Source organism: Megalobrama amblycephala, linkage group LG15, assembly GCF_018812025.1.
Source record: "Megalobrama amblycephala isolate DHTTF-2021 linkage group LG15, ASM1881202v1, whole genome shotgun sequence".
NCBI lineage: Eukaryota > Metazoa > Chordata > Actinopteri > Cypriniformes > Xenocyprididae > Megalobrama > Megalobrama amblycephala.
In genome coordinates, this window is record NC_063058.1 from 23,723,589 (window position 1) to 23,750,493 (window position 26,905).

General features: G+C 35.4%; 2 protein-coding genes across 5 annotated transcripts in view; one reads left to right on the forward strand and one right to left on the reverse strand.

Moving 5' to 3' along the window:
* Nucleotides 1-20,639, forward strand: fanci (FA complementation group I). Of its 2 annotated transcripts, none has more exons than XM_048158672.1 (38): nt 1-87; nt 907-1,022; nt 1,149-1,221; nt 1,311-1,441; nt 2,038-2,191; nt 3,196-3,253; nt 3,420-3,461; nt 3,539-3,662; nt 3,743-3,828; nt 3,900-4,032; nt 4,121-4,201; nt 5,275-5,411; nt 5,491-5,668; nt 5,778-5,865; nt 5,952-6,082; nt 6,388-6,458; nt 6,549-6,663; nt 7,963-8,085; nt 8,197-8,265; nt 8,339-8,440; nt 8,521-8,706; nt 8,946-9,067; nt 9,164-9,328; nt 9,408-9,587; nt 11,954-12,120; nt 12,205-12,290; nt 12,424-12,540; nt 12,622-12,673; nt 15,084-15,211; nt 15,357-15,422; nt 15,508-15,604; nt 15,967-16,151; nt 16,304-16,360; nt 19,429-19,488; nt 19,582-19,659; nt 19,783-19,878; nt 19,967-20,074; nt 20,160-20,639. In XM_048158672.1, the coding sequence occupies exons 2-38, from the start codon at nt 921-923 to the stop codon at nt 20,220-20,222; spliced, it is 4,011 nt and encodes a 1,336-aa protein (XP_048014629.1). In that variant the 5' UTR covers nt 1-87; nt 907-920; the 3' UTR covers nt 20,223-20,639. The 2 variants fall into 2 exon arrangements, with proteins under 2 accessions (XP_048014629.1, XP_048014628.1); XM_048158671.1 differs by having other exon boundaries at nt 41-174.
* The window catches only part of polg (polymerase (DNA directed), gamma), a 16,717-nt gene continuing 9,467 nt past the window's right edge, over nt 19,656-26,905 (reverse strand). For all 3 annotated transcript variants that reach the window (XM_048158675.1, XM_048158674.1, XM_048158673.1), the window contains exons 13-23: nt 25,827-25,943; nt 25,582-25,742; nt 25,451-25,504; nt 25,246-25,363; nt 23,593-23,728; nt 23,242-23,488; nt 22,881-23,003; nt 22,610-22,787; nt 21,136-21,344; nt 20,895-21,055; nt 19,656-20,452 (exon numbers count right to left, since the gene is read on the reverse strand). In XM_048158675.1, the coding sequence (XP_048014632.1) occupies nt 20,394-20,452; nt 20,895-21,055; nt 21,136-21,344; nt 22,610-22,787; nt 22,881-23,003; nt 23,242-23,488; nt 23,593-23,728; nt 25,246-25,363; nt 25,451-25,504; nt 25,582-25,742; nt 25,827-25,943 (1,563 nt within the window). In that variant the 3' untranslated portion in view covers nt 19,656-20,393. The remainder of the gene's footprint in view (nt 20,453-20,894; nt 21,056-21,135; nt 21,345-22,609; nt 22,788-22,880; nt 23,004-23,241; nt 23,489-23,592; nt 23,729-25,245; nt 25,364-25,450; nt 25,505-25,581; nt 25,743-25,826; nt 25,944-26,905) is intronic.

Sequence of the window (26,905 nt, forward strand, 5' to 3'; positions counted from 1 at the left end):
GGCCAATCAAATGTACAGAAGCGACATGACGTAATAGGAAGTGTTTCATGCACATACTGGCGGGAGTTTCGGTTGTTATTAAACAAGGTAACGAGTTATTACCGACTGTAAAAGGATATCAAGCAACACTGCTTCTGAAAGGAACATTTATAAACATAAAATTCGCTTAAACAGGCAAGTGTTTACACTGTAAAGTTAGTCTATACACTTCACGCGTTTAAAAGTTTCGATTTTATATGTCTGTTTTATTAAATGCGAATCTGACAGTTGATGTTCTTCGCTTATTTTCTTATTGATTTTATTTCTATTAGGTTGTCCTTATCCAAATATCGCTTTTAAAAGACAAATGACTTATTTTACAATATTCATATTTGCTATGTTAGCCAACGAGATAAATCTTACAGATATTCTATTGATATGACTATTTTTGCTTACACAAAGAAGCCTATTACATATTTTAATATTTCACATTCACTAATTATAATGAACAGGTATGTATGAATGAATGTATGTGTGCATATGCAATAAAAGCATGAGTTGCTTCATAAATAACCGTGTTCTTGCATTGCACATATTCTTTTCACATATAAATGGTTATTATTAATATTTTTCATTGGTTATAACGTCCCTGAACCGCTAAATAACTATAGAAAGCAGAGAATATTGAGGAATAATTCACCCTAAAAATGCATTTTCTCGTATTCTCTGATAGTTTTCAGTGGAACACAAAATGAAAATCATTTTTGCAGAGATAACGTTACAGTGGCATTTCATAAAGTGATTATCAAATGTGAAGCTCCAAAAAAATGCCATAAAAGTAGAAATTATGCAGATCAAATTCTCTTTTTAGGACGTTGTGTTCCTCTTGTTTTAATTGCATGTGTTTATGTGACCTTATACTCACAGGTCCGGGCACATAGATGTCCAAGATGAAGGTTTCTGTGGATAAGATCATATCATTATCGGAGAGTGATGGTGTAGATGAGCTACAGAAGCATCTCACTTTATTGTCTGATGATCAGGTTTGTGTTTCTGTGTACTGTAGTGAATAGTCTCTATGCAAATTAGTCTCTAATCATGTTATGTACAAGGCATCATCTTTAAATTATGTGCAGATGACTTTCAAATGCTTTTTTGTCCCTCTACAGCTCACCACCATGCTTACGAATAGTGCTCTGAAAGGGAAGGATACAGGCGTCCTGATCAAAGCCATATTTAAAGGTAATGACAGTGTTCATTTGATTTCATTTTAATACACCTAGGGTATTTCTACAATGGTATCATCAAATTGTGTTTGTGTGTGATGTTAGGTTCACCGGTAAGTGTATCACATGGCGCTAACCGAAGACTGCTTGTGTACAAGCACTGTATTCCACTGTGTGAATCTGGAGACCTGCAGACGGAGGTGGCCTCGGATATCATTGGGCTTCTGATGTTGGAGGTGACTTGCTTACCATACTGTTGTACACAAATTAATAGTGATGTAGTGGTTAAAGGTCTTGGCTGGTAACAGTAGGTTGAATGTTCAAACCCAATATGGGGAGATCAATGGGAATGAACCTGTAATTAAAGTGTTTTCTAGATTATTACTGTTTGTAGATAATAAATATTTGATGGTTCAAAAACCTGATTTAGAGAGGTTGAACTTGACTATTTAAGTCAAAATAAAAGTTGCGACCCTCTTTTCTTCCCTATTGTGACATATATCCGAGAGAAAGGCTTCTCGAAAAAGAAAATGTAGGGCGGGACTTGATTTTGTCCATCGGGAACTGATTGGATGATTGTGGTTTGCTATTGGTCAATCTCATGTGAGTGACAGGTTGCTCCACCCTCATGCCAGTAAACACATCATCATCAGAGAAGAGATTTTGCCGCAAGAAAGGAGAAGATATTTTGATTAAAGATTATGAGGGCACATGAATTATAAAAAAACAATGTGCACGGATAAACTATTTATAATAAATACTGCTATATTCCATAAAAATAAGAGTTATTTAATACTATGCCTGTATAATATGGATCTCTTCTGTGCCATAGACACACAGTCTACCTGGTTCCGCATTAGCCACGTTAGCATCTCTATATGTGGATGCCATCAAAGTGGGTGAGATGAACAGTGGCAGATCGCTGGAACTTTTCCCTACAATCCTAACGGCTCTTGCTGCTACAGAAACATTGGCTTACGGGAAAGGTAAGGTGATATTTGCTAAGCCCAAACTTCTGTTAAAAAAGAAAATAACTCTGTAGAGTGAAACAAAAACAACAGTTATATCTGTTCAAAAATGTTAAGTGATAAGACACTTTTTTTGGCTTTAAAGGATTAGTTCACTTTCAAAAAAAATTTCCTGATAATTTACTCACTCCCATGTCATCCAAGATGTCCATGTCTTTCTTTCCTCAGTCGAAAAGAAATTAAGGTTTTTGATGAAAACATTCCAGGATTATTCTCCTTCTACTTACTGAACGAACGTGGCGCCAGTTCCATTTTTTTCCGTAAGTAGAATAGGGAAGGCGTAGGACATACAGCGTAAGCTTTTTGAAGAATACGAAAGTGCGGTTTTGGCGGAAGCACGTGCAAGGCGATCATTTGTGTTTATAAAGCATATACAGTTGTATTTTTTCCGAAAATTACAGATCGTTTCTCTAGATAAGACCCTTATTCCTCATCTGGTATCGTTTAAAGCCCTTTGAAACTGTAAATTTTGACCTTCAACTGTTTGGTGCCCATTGAAGTCCACTATAAGGAGAATAATCCTGGAATGTTTTCATCTAAAAACTTCATTTCTTTTCGACTGAAGAAAGAAAGACATGAACATCTTGGATGACATGGGGGTGAGTAAATTATCAGGAAAATTTTATTTGAAAGTGAACTAATCCTTTAATTTCTTTTGTTTTTAAACTTTTGATTTTTCATAAAATGGCAAACAAAATGTATGTACACTACTGTTCAAAAGTTTGAGGACAGTAAGATTTTTTAAATACTTTTATTCAGTAAGTACACATTATATTGATTAATAGTTACATCAAATACATTTGTATTACAAAACATTGATAATAATAAAATATTTCTTAAGCACCAAATCAGCATTTAAGAATGATTTCTGAAGGATGGTGACTCTGAAGACTTTTTATTATTATTATTTGATGTTATTATATAGTAGTGTACATACACATTTACTTTTTCTTTTACTTCAGGTGAGCTGAGTGGAGATGAATACAAGAAGCAGCTGATCAACAGTCTTTGCTCTAGCAGGTGAAATCAGCATTTGAAGTGCTTTAATATTGTTTTTCAATAAGTAATCCATAAAAACAAAGTGACAGTGCTGTCCAAGTAAAATCAGAACACAAAAAGCAGACAATTTTCAATCTATAAACTATACTGCACCAACATTTTAGTAACATATCTCCAATTCACGCAGATGGGATCCACAGTGTGTGATACACCTTACGACCATGTTCAGGTATGTCGAAAAATACTGGCTAGTTATCAACTTTGTGTCTTGAACGCACACAAAAAACACCATGTCTTTTGTGTCAGGGATGTTCCGTTATCTGCTGAGGAGCTTCAGTTTTTGATTGAGAAGATTCTACGAATGTTCCTCAAGTTGGATCTACAGGAGATTCCACCTCTGGTCTATCAGCTGCTGCTGCTGTCTGCCAAGGTCTGACATCAGTTTATATGTTTTAAAAGCACTTTAAACAGTGTGTCTATATGGTCAGATTCTTATATTTTCATCAACAGGGCTGTAAGAAGTTGGTTCTAGAGGGAATCATCAGTTACTTCAAGAAGCAAGACCAACTTCAGAAAGAGGAGCAGAGAAATGCAGAGTGAGTATCCAACTTGATCAGATGGTTTTGTTTATTTTGACAGGTCATTTTTATCTATGTATCTGTGTTAGGAGTGAAGATGTGGAGGTGCAGACCATCCCTCAGGATCAGCTGCGACACGTGGAGGGAACCGTCATCCTCCACATAGTGTTTGCCGTTCGTCTTGACCATGAGCTCGGAAGGGAGTTTTTTAAAAACCTAAAGGTGAACGTCTGCCTGCCTCATGAATAATTACCCACATAACCTTTTCTTTGAGCATCTTTGAGTGCTAGCTGGTTGTCTTCCTCTGTAGGTGGCCCAGAGTGATCCATTGTGTCCCTTCAGTATCGCTCTACTGCTCTCTGTGGCTCGTATCCAACGGTACGAGGAGCAGGTACGTCTGGGTTTCATTCTTCCTCTTTAAACCTAGTGAGCTGTAGAGCTGGATGATGTAGCAAAAAAAAAAAATTGGATCATTTTTCATAGATGGATGCATTTTTTGGAGGGGGGTGGCTTCAAAATTGCATCCCCCATTCATTATCATTATAAAGCTTGGATGAGCAAGGATATTTTTAAAGGTGCCATCGAATTGAAAATTGAATTTACCTCGGCATAGTTGAATAACAAGAGTTCAGTACATGGAAATGACATACAGTGAGTCTCAAACTCCATTGTTTCCTCCTTTTTATATAAATCTCATTTGTTTAAAAGACCTCCGAAAAACAGGCGAATCTCAACATAACACCGACTGTTACGTCTGTAAACGACTGTAAACAGTCGGGGTATACGCCCCCAATATTTGCATATGCCAGCTCATGTTCAAGGCATTAGACAAGGGCAGCCAGTATTAACGTCTGGATCTGTGCACAGCTGAATCATCAGACTAGGTAAGCAAGCAAGAACAATAGCGAAAAATGGCAGATGGAGCAATAATAACTGACATGATTCATGATGATATGATATTTTTAGTGATATTTGTACATTGTCTTTCTAAATGTTTCGTTAGCATGTTGCTAATGTACTGTTAAATGTGGTTAAAGTTACCATTAGACATGCTGCATGACGAACACTTTGTAAAGATCCATTCTGAGGGTTATATTAGCTGTGTGAACTTTGTTTATGCAGTGATAGAGTCGAGAGCTCGGGAGGGGGCGGAGAGCATGCGATTTAAAGGGGCCGCAGCCTGAATCGGCGCATTTCTAATTATGCCTCAAAAAAAAAAAATGAATTAAAAAAAATCTATGGGGTATTTTGAGCTGCAACTTCACAGACACATTCAGGGGACACCTTAGACTTATATTACATTGTGTAAAAAAACGTTCGATGGCACCTTTAAATATATTTCCCATTGTGTTTGTCTGAAAGAAGACAGTCATATACACTTAGGATGGCTTGAGGTTGAGTAAATCAAGGGATCATTTTCGTTTTTGGGCGCCCTAACCCTTTAATATTACCCATAATGCTTAGGTATTTGAGTTCCTGAAGAGTGCCATCACAAAGAACTTTAAGGATGATCAAATTCAGCACAGCTCGAAGTTTCTGCAGGAACTGCTGCCTCAGTGTAACAGCGTCTCCAACATGATTCTGGACACCGTCAAAAACAGGTCTGGTTAAACTGCAGTGCCTTTTTGTTCCTTCATTTATTTAGTAGTATTGTTCAGTGTGTCATGTCTTCATCTGCAGTGTGTTTGGCTGGGATCATGTCACTCAAGGTCTGGTGCAACTGGGATTTATACTTATGGACTCATTTGGGCCTAAAGCTGGAGCATTTGGGAAGGTCACAGAAGGAACATCCACCACTAAAACGCCAAACCAGCAAGCATGTCGACTTGGTGGACAAGTTCTTCTTGAGAGCTTCAAGGTACAGTATAGTTGTCAACCAATGTTTTTCCAATTGTAATACAAATTATGCTCCATATATTGCAAATATGTGACAAGAAGCTGAATCTTTGTGTTTTCTTTTTGTACAGATGCATGAACCAATCAGAGGAGAGATCCTAGAACAAGTCTTGAACCGATTGGTGACTAAAACAGCCTCGCCTGTCACCCATTTCATTGGTTAGGAGTTGTTTTTTGCTTTTTCATTCAAGTTTGCTGATGTTTCATTTATATCTAAAATTTTGTTCTTCTTGTCTTGACCACAGACCTTCTTTCCAGCATTGTGATGTCTGCTCCCATGATCCTTTTGGAATCTTCCTCCAAGGTCACAGAAACATTTGATCAGCTCTCCTACTTGCCCCTCAGCACTGTACAGGGGCTCCTCAAAGCTGTGCAGGTAACATCTCAATCCACATGATATTAAAGAGGACCTCTTATGCTTTTTTATATTTTCAGCTTTGTTTAGTGTGTAATGTTGCTGTTTGAGCATAAAAAAAGTTCTGTAAAGTTACAAAGTCACTTAAAACGGAGTTATTCTCTGTATCACCTCCATTGTAGTCTTGAGTTTTCTTCTGGAAACAAACACATTTAAATCCTTTTTGGAAGACTTCAAGACTTTGTAAAAGGGCATAATATGGCTTCTTTATTAAGTATGAGTCACATGATCAGCTGTGTGATGCGTTTAATGTGTCCTCTGCTCAGCCCCTGCTCAAAGTGAGCATGTCTATGAAGGATGCCTTGATCCTGGTCCTCCGGAAGGCCATGTTCTCCAGGTACAGTAAGGAACATCCACACATCCAGATGTATTTTCCTCTGTGTTGAATGATGACTTAAAGTACTAAAGGATCTTCTTCTCTCTGAAGTCATTTAGATGGCAGGAAGTCAGCAGTGGCGGGATTCCTGTTGCTACTGAAGAACTTCCGTATTCTGGGGAGTTTAGCTTCCAGCCAGGCCAGTCAGGCCATTACATCCAGCCAGGTAAACTATAAACATCTGCTTAAAGTTCACCCAAAAATGTAGGGCTGCACAACGATTAATCACGATTAATCATTTGCAAAATAAAAGTCTGTGTTTACTTAATATATGTGTGTGTTCTGTGTATAATAATTATGTATAAATACACACACACACATGTATATATTTAAGAAAAATGTATATCTATATATAAAATATTTATATTTAAATGTAATATAAAATATATATAAATATAAATATTTATTTATACATGCATATATTTCTTAAATTTATACATGTATGTACGTGTATTTATATATACTTAATTATTATACAGAGAACACACACATATATCAGGTAAAAACAGACTTTTATTTTGGAAACGATTAATCACGATTAAAACGATTAATCGTTGTGCAGCCCTACAAAAATGAAATTTCTGTCATTAATGACTCACCCTCATGACGTTCCAAACCTGTAAGACTTTTGTTCATCTTCGGAACACAAATTAAGATATTTTTGATGAAATCTGACAGCATTCTGTCCCTCCATTGACAGCTACGCGAATCTCAAAATGAATATCTATTTTTCATAGTGTACATAATGTTGTGATGCCTAAATTCACTTGTAGCATTGAAAATTTTTGAATGTGTTTGTTAGTAGGGCTGCATGATTAATCAAAATAAAACCAAAATGGTGGCTTTTTGTCAACAAAAGAGAAGCTTGATGGTCTAACGTGTGAAAGAAAGAAATTAAATTGTACTGTAAAGTAAAATAATATTATTATTAATATTTATTTTTTTCTGAAATACTCTGTTACAGTGAAATATTACAATAATAATAATAATAAGTCTTGTTTTTAAATGTTTTTAGTTATAAGTAAAATAATAATATTTTATAGTCATATTGATATATATTATACAAATTGTGCAGCCCTACAAACAAGCACAGGAAACCAGGAAGGGAAAAAACATTTAAAATTGAAATTAATTTAGAAAAATAACTAGATTTATATAATTTAATTAGAATTTCAATTATCATTAATAGTAAATATGCTAGTTTGTGGAGATGCAACAATAAGCAGCCAATAAAAAAAGTCTAAATTTATTTAATTTCTATTATTAAGTCATTTGAATATGTTCTAATAGTGCTAAGTTATGACATGACGGTGGTACCTTTGCTATACACTATTAACACCTCTGAATTCCCCCTCAGGAAGCAGTCAACTTTCTATTGGTCTACATAATGCTACTACATTGTGACGTCGATTCAACACCAGCCAATCCGGTTTAACTGTGTGAACGTAACTGATTCCCATTGCAGGTCCAGGCGGACGTCCACTCACGCTATAACACTGCCGCTAATGAAGCCTTCTGCCTGGAGATCTTGAGCAGTCTACGCCGGTGCCTTAACCAGCAGGCTGACGTCCGGCTCATGCTTTATGAAGTCTGACCCTCTCATTTCCCATTTACAAATAAAGGAGTAAAAGAATATTCAGCGATCCTCTCTGTTTGTCATCTGCGCTGTACTGAGAAAGTGATTTGTTTGATTTTGTAGGGTTTCCACGATGTCCTTCGTCGTAACTCTCAGCTTGCAAGTTCCATCATGCAGACCCTCCTGTCACAAGTGTGTATCATCCTTTATCAAATCAACTCTTACGCCTTCCTTCCTTATGTACTGATCCAATTGTGTTTACCAGTTGAAGCGATACTTTGAACCTGAGCAAGATCTGCTTCCGCCTCTGAAGCTGGAGTCGTGTATCAGCGCACATGGAGATCAGGTGTTCCTCCAGGAGCCTCTGGTACTGATGCCATGCCTCAATCACATCGATGTGCTGCACATGAACATGTATGAAACTTCAGGTCATGTATGTTTCTCCAGGCCCACCTGCTCTGCTGCACGGTTCACTGCCTGCTGTGGAACCAGAATGTACAGTCGGGATGCAGTGTGAGCGATGATGATGATGATGATGAAGATGAGGAGGGCGGAGTCCAAAGTGAACTGCACACTATACTAGAAAGCATAACGAAGCGCATGATTAAAAGCGAACTGGAGGATTTTGAGTTGGTATGTCATAATGAATGTCTAATATAGCTGAAAATATCAAACAATTCAAATTATTTACTTAGATAATACAGTTTATTCAGCAAGGATGCATTAAATTGCTCAAAAGTAACAGTAAAGACATGTTACAAAAATTTTAATTTCAAAGAAATTTTCCTAAAAAAAAAGTATCACGGTTTACACAAAAACATTAAACCTAACTACATTTTTGCCATTTTCATGTTTCATTTTCTGCGTCTCAGGATAAGTGTGCTGAATTTTCCACGAGTTCCAGTGTCGGAGTAAAGAACAGCATCTACGCCGTGTTGGTGATGGGGCTGAACGAGGTTCTCATGGAGTACAACTTCATCACTGCTAATTACAAGTGTGTGTTTGTGAAAACCTTGTTTCTGAATACTTTTAAATCAGGCATGACATGTTAGATGTGTTTAACATATTCTGTGGTGCACATGCTGAGCAGTAAGAACCATTTTGAGGACATTCTGGAGCTGTTCAAGCGCTATCATAAGGTGTCTGAGATCCTGAGGGAGCGGGCAGGGAAGGGCCGCCCCACGTCGTCCAGCAAAACCCCTCGCAGCTTGCTGTCTCTAGGATTCATCTCCATGTTACTCACTGCTCTCTTCAGGTAGTTTTGTAATGTTATTAATGTCACTTTTGAATCATTTAATGCATACTTGCTGAATAAAAGTATTAATTTCTTTTAGAGACAGCACTCAGAGCCGTGAGGAGAGCCTGTCTGTGTTGCGTTCCAGTGGGGACTTCCTGCGGTACTGTGTGAGCGTGGCTCTGCAGAAGATCCAGCAGCTGGAGGAGACCGGACACACAGACGGACCGGAGGGACAGAGCCCTGACAAGACCTTCCGCCATCTCTGTGACATCACCAGGTGATTGGGCAACACATTTTATTATGGAAACAACTGGACTTAAAAGATTAGTTCACTTCAGAATTAAAGGTGCCCTCGAATGAAAAATTGAATTTATCTTGGCATAGTTAAATAACAAGAGTTCAGTACATGGAAATGACATACAGTGAGTCTCAAACTCCATTGTTTCCTCCTTCTTATATAAATCTCATTTGTTTAAAAGACCTCCGAAGAACAGGCGAATCTCAACATAACACTGACTGTTACGTAACAGTCGGGGTGTTCGCCCCCAATCTTTGCATATGCCAGCCCACGTTTCCAACATTATAAAAGGCATTAGACAAGGGCAGCCAGTATTAAGGTCTGGATGTGCACAACCAAATCAGACTAGGTAAGCAAGCAAGAACAATAGCGAAAAATGGCAGATGGAGCAATAATAACTGACATGATCCATGATTACATGATATTTTTAGTGATATTTGTAAACTGTCTTTCTAAATGTTTCGTTAGCATGTTGCTAATGTACTGTTAAATGTGGTTAAAGTTACCATCGGTTATTACTGTATTCACGGAGACAAGAGAGACGTCGCTATTTTCATTTAAACACTTGCAGTCTGTGTAATTCATAAACACAACTTCATTCTTTATAAATCTCTCCAACAGTGTGTAATGTTAGCTTTAGCCACAGAGCACTATCAAACTCATTCAAAATCAGAAGTAAACAATATAACAGTATACAATACTCACATAATCCGACGCATACATGCCGCATGCATGACGAACACTTTGTAAAGATCCATTTTGAGGGTTATATTAGCTGTGTAAACTTTGTTAAGGAACTGTTTAAGGCAAGCGTGAGCTCTGTGGGCGTGGACCACGGGATTTAAAGGGGCCGCAGCATAAAATCAGCGCGTTTATAATGATGCCCCAAAATAGGCAGTTAAAAAAATTAATTAAAAAAAAATCTATGGGGTATTTTGATCTGAAACTTCACAGACACATTCAGGGGACACCTTAGACTTATATTACATCTTTTAAAAACATAATCTAGGGCACCTTTAAAATTTCCTCACCTAAAATTTATTTACCACCATGTCATCCAAGATGTTTTTCTTACTTCAGTCTAAAAGAAATTAAGGTTTTTGAGGAAAACATTCCAGAATTTTTCTCCATATAGTGGACTTCAATGGGGACCAACGGGTTGAAGGTCAAAATTACAGTTTCAGTGCCAGCTTCAAAGGGCTCTACACGATCCCAGATGAGGAATAAGGGTCTTATCTAGTGAAACGATTCAGTCATTTTCTAAAAAAAAAAAAAAAAAAAAAAAAAAAAAATGTATATAATTTTAACCACAAATGCTCATCTTGCACTAGCTCTGCGATGTGCCACGCATTACGTAATCACATTGGAAAGGTCATGTGTGATGTAAGGCAGAAGGTAGGGTGAAAAACTCCCATCTCATTTTCTTCCTCCAACTTCAAAATCAACCGACATCGTTGTTTTACCTTTTCTTTTTTTTTGTAAAAGGGTGTTTGACTTAGTCTTTGCATGTTTCGCTTTGTAAACACTTGCTCGGTACTTCCGCTTATGTCATGCGTGACCTTTCCAACGTGATTACGTAATGCGTGGAGCAGTGCAAGATGAGCATTTGTGGTTAAAGTATATACTTTTTTTTTTTTTTTTTTTTTTTTTTTTTTAGAAAATGACCAATCGTTTCGCTAGATAAGACCCTTATTCCTCGTCTGGGGTCATGAAGCTGCATTGAAACTGCAATTTGGACCTTCAACCCATTGGTCCCTGTTGAAGTCCACTATATGGAGAAAAATCCTGGAATGTTTTCCTCAAAAACCTTAATTTCTTTTCGACTGAAGAAAGAAAGAAAAACATCTTGGATGACATGGGAGTGAGTCAATTTTGAACCCTCAAAAAAATAAACATTTGTTAATAGTTGGCATGAAACAGTTGTTGTGATAGTCTTTTCTTCCTTCTTGTGATGTATATCTGAGTAAAACGGCTTCTTGAACAAGAAAGAATGTAGGGCGGAACTTGATTTTGTCCATCTGGAATTGATTGGATGGTTGTGGTTTGCTATTGGTCGATCTCATGTGAGTGACAGGTTGTCCCGCCCTCATGCCAGTAAACTTGCCATTAGAGAAGATAAGAGATGTTGTTGCAAGATGGAGGGAAAGTTATTTTGATTAAAAGTAACAAGTGCATATGAATAAAAAAAAAGGTGAACAGATAAATTATTTATAATAAATACTGCGAAATTCCATAAAAAATAAGAATCATCCATTTGGATTTCATAGTGACTTTAAATACCTCATTAAAAGCTTAATGTGTTTAGTGCTTGAAAGAAGCTGAATTTCTGGTTTCCCTGCATGCAGTGTGCTAATGTGGCGCTACACTAACGTGCCGTCCACCGTTGAGGATGCTGGGAAGAAGGAGAAGGGCCAGAGTGTATCGTTACTATGTCTGGAGGGTCTGCTGCGAGTCTTCACCACAGTGCTACAGCGATACCCGACACGCATGAGCAACTTCCTGTCTTCTTTGGGTGGGCGTCTTAGCATTCCTGTGACTTCTGAATAATAGTTTTGTAAGTTTATGCTGTTTTAATGAAACGAAATCTGTCTTAAAGATGTTTCAGGGGAAGCAGAGGGAGAGGCAGAGGGCGAGGGGTCTGATCTGACAGCGCAAACGGCTTTCTACATCCGCCAGTTTCAGGTACCAGCTTCCTTTTCAAACCCAGAATGATCACAATGTTCCATTTGCTCAAATCAGTTCATATTAACCGTAAGAGAAAGTTAGAGAGGAAACACAAACCAGCAGGTGTTGTAAGTTGATCTTTTGTGTCCAGCGAGCGCTGATGAACCAGCTCAGTGGGGGAGAGGAGGAGTTCAACAGTAAAGAAGCTCAGTTATTGGTCAGCATCCTCAGCGTTCTGTCACGACAGCTCAGTCCTTCCTCTCAGCAGGTAACTCTTCAAAACACTCATGCTATGGCAGTATTGGTGGTCAGGAATCTCAATACATCTTCTTTTTGTTTTTATGTGCAGTTTACGCAAATGCTCACCTGGACTGTGAAAATTTGTAAGGAAACCAACTTCGGTAAGTGATCCATGTTCAGAGATAATGATGAAACATTTATTATGGGCAGCTAGGATGGTGTTAAAGGGATAGAAAATTTTATGTTTATCTGCTTACCCCTGGCCTAGTGCATCCAAGATGTAGGTGACTTTGTTTCTTCAGTAGAACACAAACGATGATTTTTAACTGCAACTGCTGCCGTCTGTCAGTCAAATAATGTGGGTCAATGGGAACTTCTTTTATAAGAGTAAATTCAACTTGCTTAGACATATCCAAATTAAACCCTGCGGCTCGTGACGACACATTGATGTCTTAAGACACGAAACAATCAGTTTGTGCGAGAAACCGAACAGTATTTATATAATTTTTTACCTCTAAAACACCACTATGTCCAACTGCGTTCAGCACTCGTTTAGTGATGTCTGATCGCGCTCTGACAACGGAAGTGATGTCTAGCACTCATTAAAGTATATGCGCGAGACATCACTGCCGTTGTCAGAGCGTGATCAGACATCACTAAACGAGTGCTGAACAAGTTCTACTGAAGAAACAAAGTCACCTACATCTTGAATGCACTGGGGGTAAGCAGATAAACACCAAATTTTCATTTTTGGGTGAACTATCCCTTTAAACAATTATGCATCCAACATTTTCTCGCAAGAATGAAAATATAGATATATCTCAATTATTTATGCCTTTCATTTGGGATAAAAACAATACTTTTAACCATTTTATAGCAAAAGAACCATTATTTTGCTAAGTATATTGAAAATATTTAACAAAAACAGTAAAAATCTAGTTTAAGAAAGGTATGTTTTTAATACTGTTTTTCACTAATTTAACAAAAAAATAATGACATTTTTCCATTTTCTCTTGTTTACCAATATACAAAATGCACTACTGTTCAAAAGTTTGCAACCGGTAATTATTATTTTTTTTTTTAAGAAATTACGTAATACTTTTATTTTGCAAGAATGCATTAAATTGATCAAAAGTGACCGTAAATACATTTATAACATTACAAACGATTTCCGTTTCCTACGGAAGAGGATTAGGGCCAAGCAGTAATAAAAAAATAAAACCATCTCGAGATTAAAGTTGTTAAATTTGGAGAAAAAAGTCGAAATAAAATATTGAGAATAAACTCATTGAATTACGAGAAAAAACTCGTTAAATTTCAAGAAAAAAGTCGAGATAAAATGTTGAGAATAAACTCATTGAATTACGAGAAAAAAACTCGTTAAATTTCAAGAAAAAAGTCGAGATAAAATGTTGAGAATAAACTCATTGAATTACGAGAAAAAACTCGTTAAATTTCAAGAAAAAAGTCGAGATAAAATGTTGAGAATAAACTCATTGAATTACGAGAAAAAACTCGTTAAATTTCAAGAAAAAAGTCGAGATAAAATGTTGAGAATAAAGTCATTAAATTACGAGAAAAAACTCGTTAAATTTCAAGAAAAAAGTCGAGATAAAATGTTGAGAATAAACTCATTGAATTACGAGAAAAAACTCGTTAAATTTCAAGAAAAAAGTCGAGATAAAATGTTGAGAATAAACTCATTGAATTACGAGAAAAAACTCGTTAAATTTCAAGAAAAAGTCGAGATAAAATGTTGAGAATAAACTCATTGAATTACGAGAAAAAACTCGTTAAATTTCAAAAAAAAAGTCGAGATAAAATGTTGAGAATAAAGTCATTAAATTACGAGAAAAAACTCGTTAAATTACGAGAACGAATTCGTTAAATTATGAGAAAAATGTCGTTAAATTTCGAGAAAAAAGTCGAGATAAAATGTTGAGAATAAAGTCATTAAATTACGAGAAAAAAGTCGTTAAATTATGACTTTTCGTAATTTGACTTTTTTCTCATAATTTAATGACTATATTCTCAACATTTTATCTCAACTATCTCGAGTTTTTTCTCGAAATTTAACATCTTTAATCTTGAGATGGTTTTGTTTTTTATTATTGCTTGGCCCTAATCCTCTTCCGTAGTTTCCATTTATTTTCCATTTAGAAAAGAAAATATCACTTTCCACACAAATATTAAGCAAATATTTAACAAATATTTCTTCAGCAGCAAATCAGCATATTAGAATGATTTCTGAAGGATCATGTGACACTGAAAATTTAGATTTACCATCAAAGGAATGAATTCAATTTAAAAATATTTAAAAATAGAACAGTTATTTTAAATTGTATTAGTATTTCACAAATTAATTCCATGAAACATATTAATTTTGAATTAGAGTTTTGAAGGAACCAATTAGAGATTATGAAACTTGTCTAATAACACAGTCTTCAGGAAATGTGATTATTCAATAGAAGGCTTGTTAAAGTCATCACAGTATTCACAATGCTGCTTAATTTTATATCACCATCTTAATTTTGTATTCCCAACCCTCTTTCACCACATTCTCTCTTCCAGAGGACATCTCTCTCACTAAGGGCTTGCTGTCCCTGCTCTTCAACCTGCATGTCCTGCATAAAAGCCCAGTGTCTCTGCTCTGGGAGATGTGCCAGGACATACACAGCCAGCTGGGAGACATCGACCAGGTACTGTCGCCTCTGTTAAAATGAACGAAATCTCTCTAGTGCGCTCTCAGGTCTTTCTCAAATCAGCAAAACGGTGTTCAAAAACAACTGGAGACTTTACATTTGATCTTACATCACTAGTACAGTCATGTCTGTTTCTGAACAGGACGTAGAGGTGGAGAAACAGTCTCATTTTGCCATCATCAGCATGAAAACGGCTGCATCCACCACGGTAAGAACGGACACACTTCAGAAACAAAGTTTTAAATCTTCATACCTGTTAAAAGAGCCTATCGTCTGCCTCTTTTCCTTCCCAGCTTCTAGTCTTGTCTCAGGTTGGAAAGGTGCTGGATGAAGTAGACTGGCTGATCGCCAAGAAGAAAGGCCAGATAAGCTCAGACAGAACCATTTCAGGTAAAACGCACCAAACATCTCATTAGGTGTCTTGTCTTTTTTCCTGGAAGGCTTCCAACACACCTGCCTAGAAGTTGCTCGCAATCCTGAAGACCTTGATTAGCTTGCTCAGGTGTGTTTAATTAGGATTATAGCCTTCCAGGATCAGGATTGGATTCCCCTAATCTAGGACGGGGGTGCTCCAGAGTTTATTCTAGGAATTGCATACTAGCATATAACGATATAGTAACAATAGTATGCTAGTACCTGGTTCCAAATCCAGCACTTGACTAGCTGGTTCAGGTGTGTTTAATTGGGGTTAGAGATAAACTAGTCACCCCTGATCTAGGATAAAGAGCATTAACTTTCTGTATGTGCATTAGGAAATACCCAGCAGCCACTAGGCCAGCAGGACCCGATCGAGAAGGCCTTCACGGTTCAGTTAGGCACACTGTTGACGGCTCTGCATGAGCTGGTTCAGACCGCTCTGCCCACGGGACCCTGCACGGACACCCTAATGAGAGAGCTCAGCCGAACCTACAGCATCCTCACTACACTTACCAAATATGTGAGTCTCTTCCTGATTTACGAGTAATATGATTCATAATCTTTATTATGGTCTAGGGAATCTTTACAGCTCAAGAACTTCACACAAAAAAGTAAAAGTGCTGCATATAAAATTAAAGTAATACGAAAAACACTTCTTTTTTTATTTTTCAGTATATTCAGCTGTGTGCGACTCAACCTGGCCAGCTCCCCGCACGTGTGGAGAAACTGGTAAGATTCTTTAGAGTTACAGAGGGTGGCAAGAAATAAACCGTTTAAGCGTGATATTGAAATGATCTGTATCATAAAGTCGAGTGTTTAAATCCTGAATCTGATTTCCAGTGGATTAAACTACTGAGACTAGATACTGATGATAATAATGTTTCTTGAGCAGAAAATCTGCATATTAGAATGATTTCTGAAGGATCATGTGACACTGAAGACTGGAGTAATGATGCTGAAAATTCAGCTTTGATCACAGGAATAAATTACATTTCAAAATATATTCAAATAGAAAACGGTATTTTAAATTGATATTTCACAATATTACTGTTTTTACTGTATTTTTGATCAAATAAATACAGCCTAGGTGAGCATGAGAGACTTTTTAGATGCATTTAAAAAATCTTGCCAAACATTGACAATTATGACAGTTACAACATTTGAAATCTTGAAATGTTGCAAATATGTAAAATTTTCTGTCTCTCAATGTTTATACCTTTTATTTGGGATAAAACAAACCTTTGAACCATTTCATACCAAAGGAACCATCATTTGGTCCAAACAGCCATTGTTACCAAGTAGATTAAAAATCTTTAACATAAAAAAATTAAAACACAGTGAGATCAAAATCATATTTGAGGCATGTTTGTTTTGTAGATCCAGATTCAACCTGAGACACCCTAAACTGTCATTTAACCAAAATGCTATTATTTTTTAAAAGGGTCCTTGATTATGATTTCACTTTTTCAACTTTAGTTAGTGTGTTATTTTGCAGTTTGAGCACAAACAACATCTGCAAAGTTACAACACTCAAAGTTCAATGCAAAGGGAGATATTTTCTCTTTAAGGACTACAACAAACGGCTCGTAGGGACTACACTGAGCTCCTTCCCGGGTTAACCCTTATGCGGGCTTCGGGGTCTTTTTGACCCGCAAATGATGTTTGCTCAAATTTAAAAAAAATGTTCTCTTTGTCCAAATGGCATGAGACTTTGTATGGTGGTTAACACTTTTAAGATCTACAAATTTAAAAAAAAAAATTGGAGTGATATCTTGTTTTTATGTTAGTGTAAAAAAAAAGTTACGAAAAGTTCGTGGTCTTCGGGGTATCTGGAGACCCCGGGCAACAAAATGTAATTTTGTAACAATATAATATATTTTTTAAAAACCAATGTAATTTTACTCTGTTTATTAATGTTTTTTCTCAACATTTGTGCAGTTTTTGGAGGATTTGTGATTTCTTTTGAATTTATATAAATACATTTTAAAAAAGCCTGTAATGTTCATGCATAAAATGCCTATTTCAAAAAATATTTTTTATGTAAAATTCACTTTATAAAAGGCCCAGATTTCTAACTTTCATTCATGTGGATAACATGGATAATTTGACATGGTTTAGTGTAAGATTTTTGCCCATCTTTTGAAAAATGCAGTTTTAAAAGTAAAAAAAATATCACTTTTACCAGTAGATGGCTGCAGAGCTCCACTATTTGCTATGTGCTATTTGAATGACTGAAAGACATCTTTTTACAAGTTTTTTTCAGTTGGATTCATGTCTAAATGTTATGAAATCACAATTATAACAATAAAAAATTTTTTGTCAAAGTTTAGTATTTTTTATGCAGGGCAAAATCAGTTTTTCAATAATTTTATAATAAAAATATTAAAATAAATAATTTTTATTTTTGTGTGTGTGCGTGTGTGTGTGAGCATGTCCATTTTGTATTGGGGATGTTTTTTGCATTTTTGGAAGTGTGCCACTTCATTTCTGTCTGTGTGTTGTGCGTTATTTCTGATTTTGAGAATGGATTTTGTCCAGTTTCTAAGTGGGGTCTCTGTGGGTTACATTATTGATGATATTATTGAAAAACTGATTTAAGTACAAAAAATGCTAAACTTAGTAAAAAGTAATTTTTATTGTTATAACTGTGATTTCATAACATTTAGATATGAATCCAACTGAAAAGACATCTTTCAGTCATTCAAATAGCACATAGCAAATAGTGGAGCTCTGCAGCCATCTACTGGTAAAAAAATATAGTTTTTTTTACTTTTATAACTGCATTTTCCAAAAGATGGGCAAAAATCTTACACTAAACCATGTCAAATTATCCATGTTATCCACATGAATGAAAGTTAGAAAACTGGGCCTTTCATAAAGTGAATTTTACATAAAAAGCGGCTTTTTAAAAAAAATATTTTTTAATTTATTTATATAAATTTAAAATATATCACAAATCCTCCAAAAAATTGCAAAAAAAAAAAACATTAATAAACAGAGTAAAATTACACTGGTTTTTAAAAAATATATTATATTGTTACAAAATTGCATTTTGTTGCCGGGGTCTCCAGAGACCCCGAAGACCACGAGTGTATTCCCTTATACAAAGACCGCATAAGGGTTAATGACATCACAAACCCCAAAATTTACATAAACTCTGACCCCAAGAACACACAACAAAGGGGGTGAGGTCATGATGGGCTGCTTTAGAGAAGAGGAAGAGTTGTTGTTGTAGTGTTGTTGTCATTTTACGCCGGACTGCTTCACAAACGAGGGTCAATTCAATGCTGGATTTGAACAAAAAATTAACATGACGGCACATGCTAGTCGATGAGTTGAATCAACTCCACAGCAACTACATAAATTTATCCACTAACCATTCAGAAACATCCAGATGCTTTCTAAAAGTCCTGAATCTCTCCATCAGTGTCCGACTCCGGTTTGAACAATGTAAGGCTGAACACAGTTACCGACAATCCTCATTTTGGCTGCGTGAGATTCTCCAGCTTTGTTGTTGTTGAGCAACTGAAGCACGAGCTGTTAAAGCTCCGCCCTCTTCTGGAAAACGTCCAGGAGCAGCAGCTCATTTGCATTTAAAGGGACACACAAAAACGTGTTTTTGCTCACACCCAAAAAGAGGCAAAATTGACAAGCTATAATAAATGATCTGTGGGGTATTTTGAGCTGAAACTTCACAGACACATTCTGAGGACACCAGAGGTCTCATCTTGTGAAAAGGGGCATTATAGGTTCCCTTTAAATTACTAAATAAACTCACAAACATCTCATGTGTTCAGGTGAAGCTGTCAGGGTCTCATCTCACTCCTCAGTGTTACAGTTTCATCACGTATGTACAGGTATGTGCCTATAAATGGGTCCATTTCTGTTTGATGTTTTTAACCTTCACCACAGTGTCTTAACATATTATTATTATTAAATGTTTCATACAGAGTGGAGAGCTGACGGCTGGAGGCCCGGAAAAGTTGAAGAAGAAGAAAAAAGAAGATGAGGCAGTAGCAGCTGCTTCAGTGAGAACTATTTAAATTTATTAAATAAGTTACTTTTTTTTAATGAAAATATTTTGGTAACAATTTAGGACTTGGAGTGCAACATCTACTTGAAAATGTTTTGTGCATCTGATGTGATTTCAGGCTAAAGTTCTTCGGGAGACCAAAGCCATCCCTAACCTCGTTTTCAACATTGAACAGTATGAGAAGTTTCTCATTCTTCTTTCCAAGAAATCCAAGGTAAAGTCTCTTAAGTTTTTGCCCATATGCACAGCATATACAACAACAAATGTAACATTGAGGCACATCTGTGAACGTCTTTACACAGGTCAATCTGATGCAGTACATGAAGCTGAGCACTTCCAGAGACTTCCGAATCAATGCTGCCACGCTGGAAGCTGCACTGCAGGAACAGCAGCAGGATGAAAGCCAACAGGTGTGTCTTTGTTTAAACATGTTCTTTCTCCAACAGAACTCTGGGATTGGTTTCTTAATCTTCAATGGTATCTTTCTTTCATTAGACTGAAGCTTCTCAGCCTTCAGAGGAAAGTCAAGCACCAAAGAAAAAGAGGAGGAAGCAGTGAAAGCAGTCCTTCTTTTGCACTTTTTTCACCCCCATTCATTCATTTCTTCGAAGAACACCACCCTTTTTTGAGTTCACACTAGGGATGGCCATTCATGTGTTGAGACGGTCCGCGTGACCCGCGTTTCTTTTCATGCCACAGGTATTACTTTAACTTTGCAGCTTGTCATTTTCATTTGGCCAAAGACCCTTTGGTGATCTTTATAATCTGATAAATGTCCAACGCCTCACCTGTTGATAAAAAAACACTTTGTTCACGGTAGCACATTGACAATATTTAAAGTACCTGCCTAACTCTTGCTAAATGAATGCATTGGGGTTTTAATACAAGTGATTTAGACTTAATGAGTTATTGATGTTCACAAAATGCTGCTATAATCTTAATAAACAAATGTCCACATGTGAATTTCTTAAGGAACCGTTCAGCCAAAAATAGTGTCATCATTTGCTCACCCTCATGTTACCTGTACAACTTTTCTGTAGAATTAAAAATGTTGTCATATAAAAGTGATATTTGTTCTGTGGAACACTGAAAAAAAATATCATTCAATTATTATGAGAAACTTAGTGTTTTTTGACTTTGGATGCATGTAAAACTATTGAAGGGGAAGTCCAAAACAAAATTAGGAACCTTTAAAAAAGCATAATGGGGCACTTTAAGGCTTAGTCTTACCTTGTAGTAACCCGTATCTCCGCTCCACTCCTGTGGGATTGGATGGAGTCACGCAGTCCATTGTCACCTCCTTCCGTAAGCACTTATCAATGTCCACCGCACTGAAGAAAGCCACTGACTGCGGCAGATCCATCATTCCCAGTTTATATGCAAACATGCACCTGAGAACGGAGAGAAATATTCAAGCATGGACTTTACAGGATAATGCCGCATGTAACAGGAATCAAAAGTTGTTCTTCACCTGGTGAGCAGGTTGGTGATCTGTAGGGCCAGCGCAGCTCTGTAGCGATCTTCGCTCGCCACCAGGTAGCGCACCTCATCGTGAATACTGATGCAGAAGCGCCCGTCAATGTCGTGCTCCTCGAACAGCCAGCGCATGGCCACCAGCATCAGATGGAGATAGTCCACCGCTGAACTCTGAACCACCCAGTTGACTCTGCTGGTGATGAACTGAAGCATAATAGAACTGTCATGAATTAAATGGAAACTAAATTAACTAAAACCATGGAAACTATGGCTTATGTGAACAATTAAAAGGTAAACAATACTTAAATTGTCTTAAAGAGGACCTATTATGCTTTTTTTCAGCCTTCTTTAGTGTGTAATGTTGCTGTTTTAGCATCTGCAAACTAAGTCACTCCAATGGGAGTCTTGAGTTTTCTTCTGGGAATGTACACGTCACAATATTCCTCAGCCAAGGCATGTGCAAAAAAGGACCGCAAAATGTTGCTTTAGTAGTGTGTTCAAACTCTCAAGGTTATGGTAAGGGGCGTGACATTTCCCAAACACGCTCAAGGTGGTTGACCAATCGCAACACACTGGTCCAGCTGACCAATCAGAGCACATTGCGCTTTTTGGAAGGAGAGGCTTCACAGTGACAGGAACTGAACAGAGTGTTACTGACAGACAGGGATGAGAGGTGCTGCAACAGTGTAAAATATGTGAAAAATAAGGAGTTTTTTGAACATTCAAGCATGAAAACCCCAAAACAAAATCAAGACTTGGTTAAAGCGCATAATAGGTCCCCTTTAAAGATAATTGGTTTACAAGGTTAATTTACATAATGCATTATTTGTGCCATATCACTGTTTTTGAAAAAAAAAAAGAAAAGAAATACAGTATTAATTATTGATTCAACACCAAAATAATTTTTGTAATACATTTGATTGTATCTTTATTTACACATGATCATATGTACGACCGGTTGGACAAATGCTTGTTTCACGAACACAAGATGCATCACAGTAATGGTGCCCAGTTCATTTTGAATTACACATTAGTGTTAAGAGATTGCGGTTCAGTGAAGGATTCAGTTGTGAACTCAATAATGGCTCTTAATAACAAAGTGCAATAGTTGGGTTCCAGAAGTAAAATTATAATAAATTTTCTCCATAGGGAAAGCAAATAAACCTTTACTTTGAGCTGTGAAGTTAATCGATGGCATATTTCGTCTGTTGAAGCCATCAGCCTGCATTATTTCAACTCTTTTTAAATAATCGCGTTCAACAGCAAAATTACTGGTGAAAAACGACATTACCCATGATTCTGCAGAGAAATCACCAATCTTACAAGTTTATTAATTGCTTAAAGTTGTTATAAAGTGTTGCCTAGTTAATTCATTATCTTCATGTCATTACAGAAACATCAATTTAGAGGTATAAATGATACAAAACTGTTAAAATAATGAATGATGAAAACCTTAAGTGTTCCCTCACCTCATCCTGAACAGCAGACGGTTCCAGAGCTCTGGATATCCTGCAGCCCAGCACTGGAGTGGCTGGTTCCTGAGAGTGGGCGATACTTTCCAGCTTATTGAACATCTCTGATTCTGTCCCGGCCGTCCACACGCGCTTCTCTGTGAGATTCCACTTCCTCTTGCTCCCCCTGGTGGTACTTCAAGGATCAAAACAGAAGTATAACATGCAGATTTATCCAATATAGACTTTCATCAAATGTCTTGAGTGTCAGCCAGGGAAGTCAGCAGACCTTTGAGATGCCAGTTTTGAGATTTTACGCAAATCCTGGAGTGAGACAGTGCCATCCTCAGCCCTTTCCACCTTTACATCCAACTTCTTTACCAACCATTCCCCTTCCTCTGACAAGTGATATCTGCACATAATAAATGTGACATCTAATTTATATTTATATATTATTATTTAATTTATATTTAAATAATATTTTAAACAATACAATCAGAATTTAATGCTATGTAATATATAGTACAATTTTATTTTTTAAAATAATAGTATTTAAAATAAAAAGTTATTTTAAATAATGTAATTTAAATCAATTGTATGTTTTACTTCTTTAAAGGTAAAAATAAAAAAATAAAAAAAAATTTGCCAACCTGCGCAGTCCTTTGGTAAGTGCATACATCTGCCGAGCTTTCTTGGCTGCTTTCTTTTGGCTCAGTTTGTGATTGAACTGCATGAGCAGTCGCTCGGCAAACGGCTGGCCGGCTCCATAAATCCGTCCGTAGTTGAAGACCTTGGCGTGTTCACGGCTGATGCCCACAGCATTTGCGGTACGGCTGTGCAGATCCGTGCCCTGACTTTTCTTTCCCTGGAGCGTCATCCATCCAAATGCTGTGCATCCTGGAAATCAGCGATTAAGAATGATTAGTTCCATAGAAGCATCATGAATTGCCAAGGAATTTGCCTCTTGCATTCGAATAGCTAGGAAACAGCTTCTGGAATACCATGTATTCCTGAAAAGTGTGCTTCGCCCAGCATGGCAGCGATCCACAGCTCTTGAGAATCCACATCTGCTCCCACCAGGTGATAACCAGGAGGCACCTGCACCATGGCCTTCAGCTCACTGCCTACACGATCTTTCTGCAAACAAACACACACTGCTTAGCTTTTTAATGCCACTTCAATGTCATCATTATGGAAGCACATTTCCACACATAAGGAAAAATGAATACGATGGTAAATCATAATTATGACATAAAAAGTAAAAATTCTCAACTCAACTCAAATTTTATTTATAAAGCAGCTTTCAAAACCATAAAAATGAACCAAAGTGCTGTACATAAATAGTTAAAAAAAAAAAAAAAAAAAAAACACCAATAAATCGATCACATTATAAGATAAAAAAAAAGTCATAATTATGACAAAATGTTGAAATTCTGACAAAAAGTCAAAATTATGAAAAACACTGGAAAAAGTACAAATTATGAGATACTACATCATAATGTCAAAATTGGCAAAATTATGACATACTAAGTCATAATGAGATAAAACATCAATATTATGACTTAAAAAGTTAACTTTTGTCAAAAAAGCTAAATTTTTGTTATAATTGACTCAATTTATGTCGTAATTTAGATTTTTTTTTGTCAATTTCGATAAATTTTTGTCATAAATATGATTTACCAAAGCATGATTATTATTATTTTTTTTTTGTGGCAGATATGCACTTCCATATGAACAAAATCGAGCTAAATCATTAGTGATGATAAACTATACAATTACATAAAAACAACATAATAAATAATAAAAAATATATATTATATAAACTACCGATCAAAAGTTTGGAATAATTCTTTTTTGAAGAAGAAGAAGTATCTTATGCTCACTAAGGCTGCATTTATTTGGCTAAAAATACAGTAAAAACAGTCATATTATGAAACATGATTAAAATTTAAAATAAGTTTTTGAATACATTTTAAAATGTAATTTAGTCCTGTGATGGAAAACCTGAGTTAATTTATCCAGCATTTATTTAAAATAGACATCTTTTTTTTTTTTGTAACACTATAAATGTCTTTACTGTCACTTTTGATTATTTTAATACTTCCTTTCTGAATAAAAGTTTTTTTTTTTAAATCTCAGATTTTTTAATGGTAGTATATCAGGGTTTTCAAAAATATATTAAGCAGCAAAAACAGTTTTCAACATTAATAATAAAAAATATTTCTTGAGGACATAATATAATATAATATAATATAATATAATATAGTATAATATAATATAATATAATATAATATAATATAATTGATTTCTGAAGGATCATTTGACACTGAAGACTGGAGTAATGATGCTGAAAATTCAGCTTTGCATCACAGGAATAAATTACTTTGTGAAATATATTCAAATAGAAAACAATTCTTTTAAATTGTAATAATATTTCACAATTTTACTGTTTTTACTGTATTTTTGATCAAATAAATGCAGCCTTGGTGAGCAGACGAAACTTCTTTCAAAAACAATAAATCTTAATTATTCCAATCTTTTTGACTAGCAGTGGACATATTTTAAAATAGTTAATGAATGGAAATCATTAATTATCATCATTAATTGTGAACTGTTATTTTTATCGGTTGCTCACTCCACTGTATTTGTCGTACCCGAGCGTTACTCGCAGTCAGCCACGTGGGCTCTACAGCCCTGCGAGTGACCGTTCCAGCTGGGATGACCTGGGGTAAAATGGCACCATATTGACCACCATCATCATAGTCATGATGTCTGATGAAGGAGCAAAGAGAATGTCAGACAAGTTGAAAAGTTTGTAATCAAATGAAGAAGAAACACGAGAAGACGTTGTTAACTTACCCTCTGACGGTGCGCGGCAGTTCTGCCCTGCGGAGCCATACTACCATTTGGGAGCTGCAAAGAGAGACAAAATAAGTACACTTTCAAAACATCACCATATTTAAAAGAGAGCACATTTGGAAGTCTCAAACCTGACGCGTTTCTGGGCATTTCTCCAGAAGGACATCATCTTGTTGATCTCTAGCGCCCGTGTGGCGTTCGTGCCTTCACGTCCTGCCTGAAGTGTACCGCTCTCCATTTTGGACAGGAAGTCTTTTGAGAATGGACTGCCCACATTGTTCTCATTTCCATCCTGTGATTTTAAACAGTTTGAGTCTATATGACTAAACCTTCAATGACTGTGCAACAAGGACAGAAATGCAGAAATGTCCTGTACCTTATGAGGCAGTTTAAAGAACCAGCATCCAGGGATGTTGACATCATTGTATGGTCCGTTTCCAATGTGATAGGAGCACTCGCCGTTCCCATTTTTGGGTGATGAATTTTGTTTTTTCTAATAAGCAAATAAAAGTATTATTACTGAAAAAAAGTGAAATCCCTCCTATAAAAACAATTGCAAACTTTTATAAAATTTTAATTTTTTTTATTAATATTTTAAATAATAAATTTAATACTATTTTATATCATATAATATGAATATTTTTTATAATGTAAATAATTTTAAGATGTAATTTTTAATCATAGTATTAAATTGATTATATTATTACAAATACAAAAAGCTATTACTTAAAAATATCATTAATATTAAATGCTATAAAATGTATTAGACAATTTAATATATTATATAATATATAATATATTATAATATATATAATTTACTTTTAATATTTTAGTATTTTTTTATTTGTAATATTTTTTCATAATACTTTTTTCATAATTTAATACTATGATTAAAATATCTCAATTATAAAAAAATTAAAAATATAATTAATGTTAACATATATTATATTTTAATTCTATCTATTATTTAATATTGATTATATTTTCAAATATGTTTTATCATTTTAATAATATTTTAATCAGTATTAAATTTATTATAATATTACAAATATAAAAAGTATTACTTATAAATATAATTTAATATTAAATGCTATAAAATATATTAGATAATTTAATACTATCTAATATATTTTATATCATTTAATATTAATGATATTTTTAAGTAATAATTCTTTATATTTGTAATAATATTTTTTTCATAATTTAATACTATGATTAAAATATTATCTAATTATAAAAATGTTTTCAAATATAATTAATATCAAGTCATATATTAGATAGCACTAAATTATAATGTATGTTAATATTAATTATATTTTCAAATATTGTTTCAGAATTTTAATATTTTAATCATAGTATTCAATTATGAAATAAATATTATTACAAATATAAAATGTTATTACTTAAAAATACCATTAATATTGAATGATATACTAGATAGTATTAAATTATAAT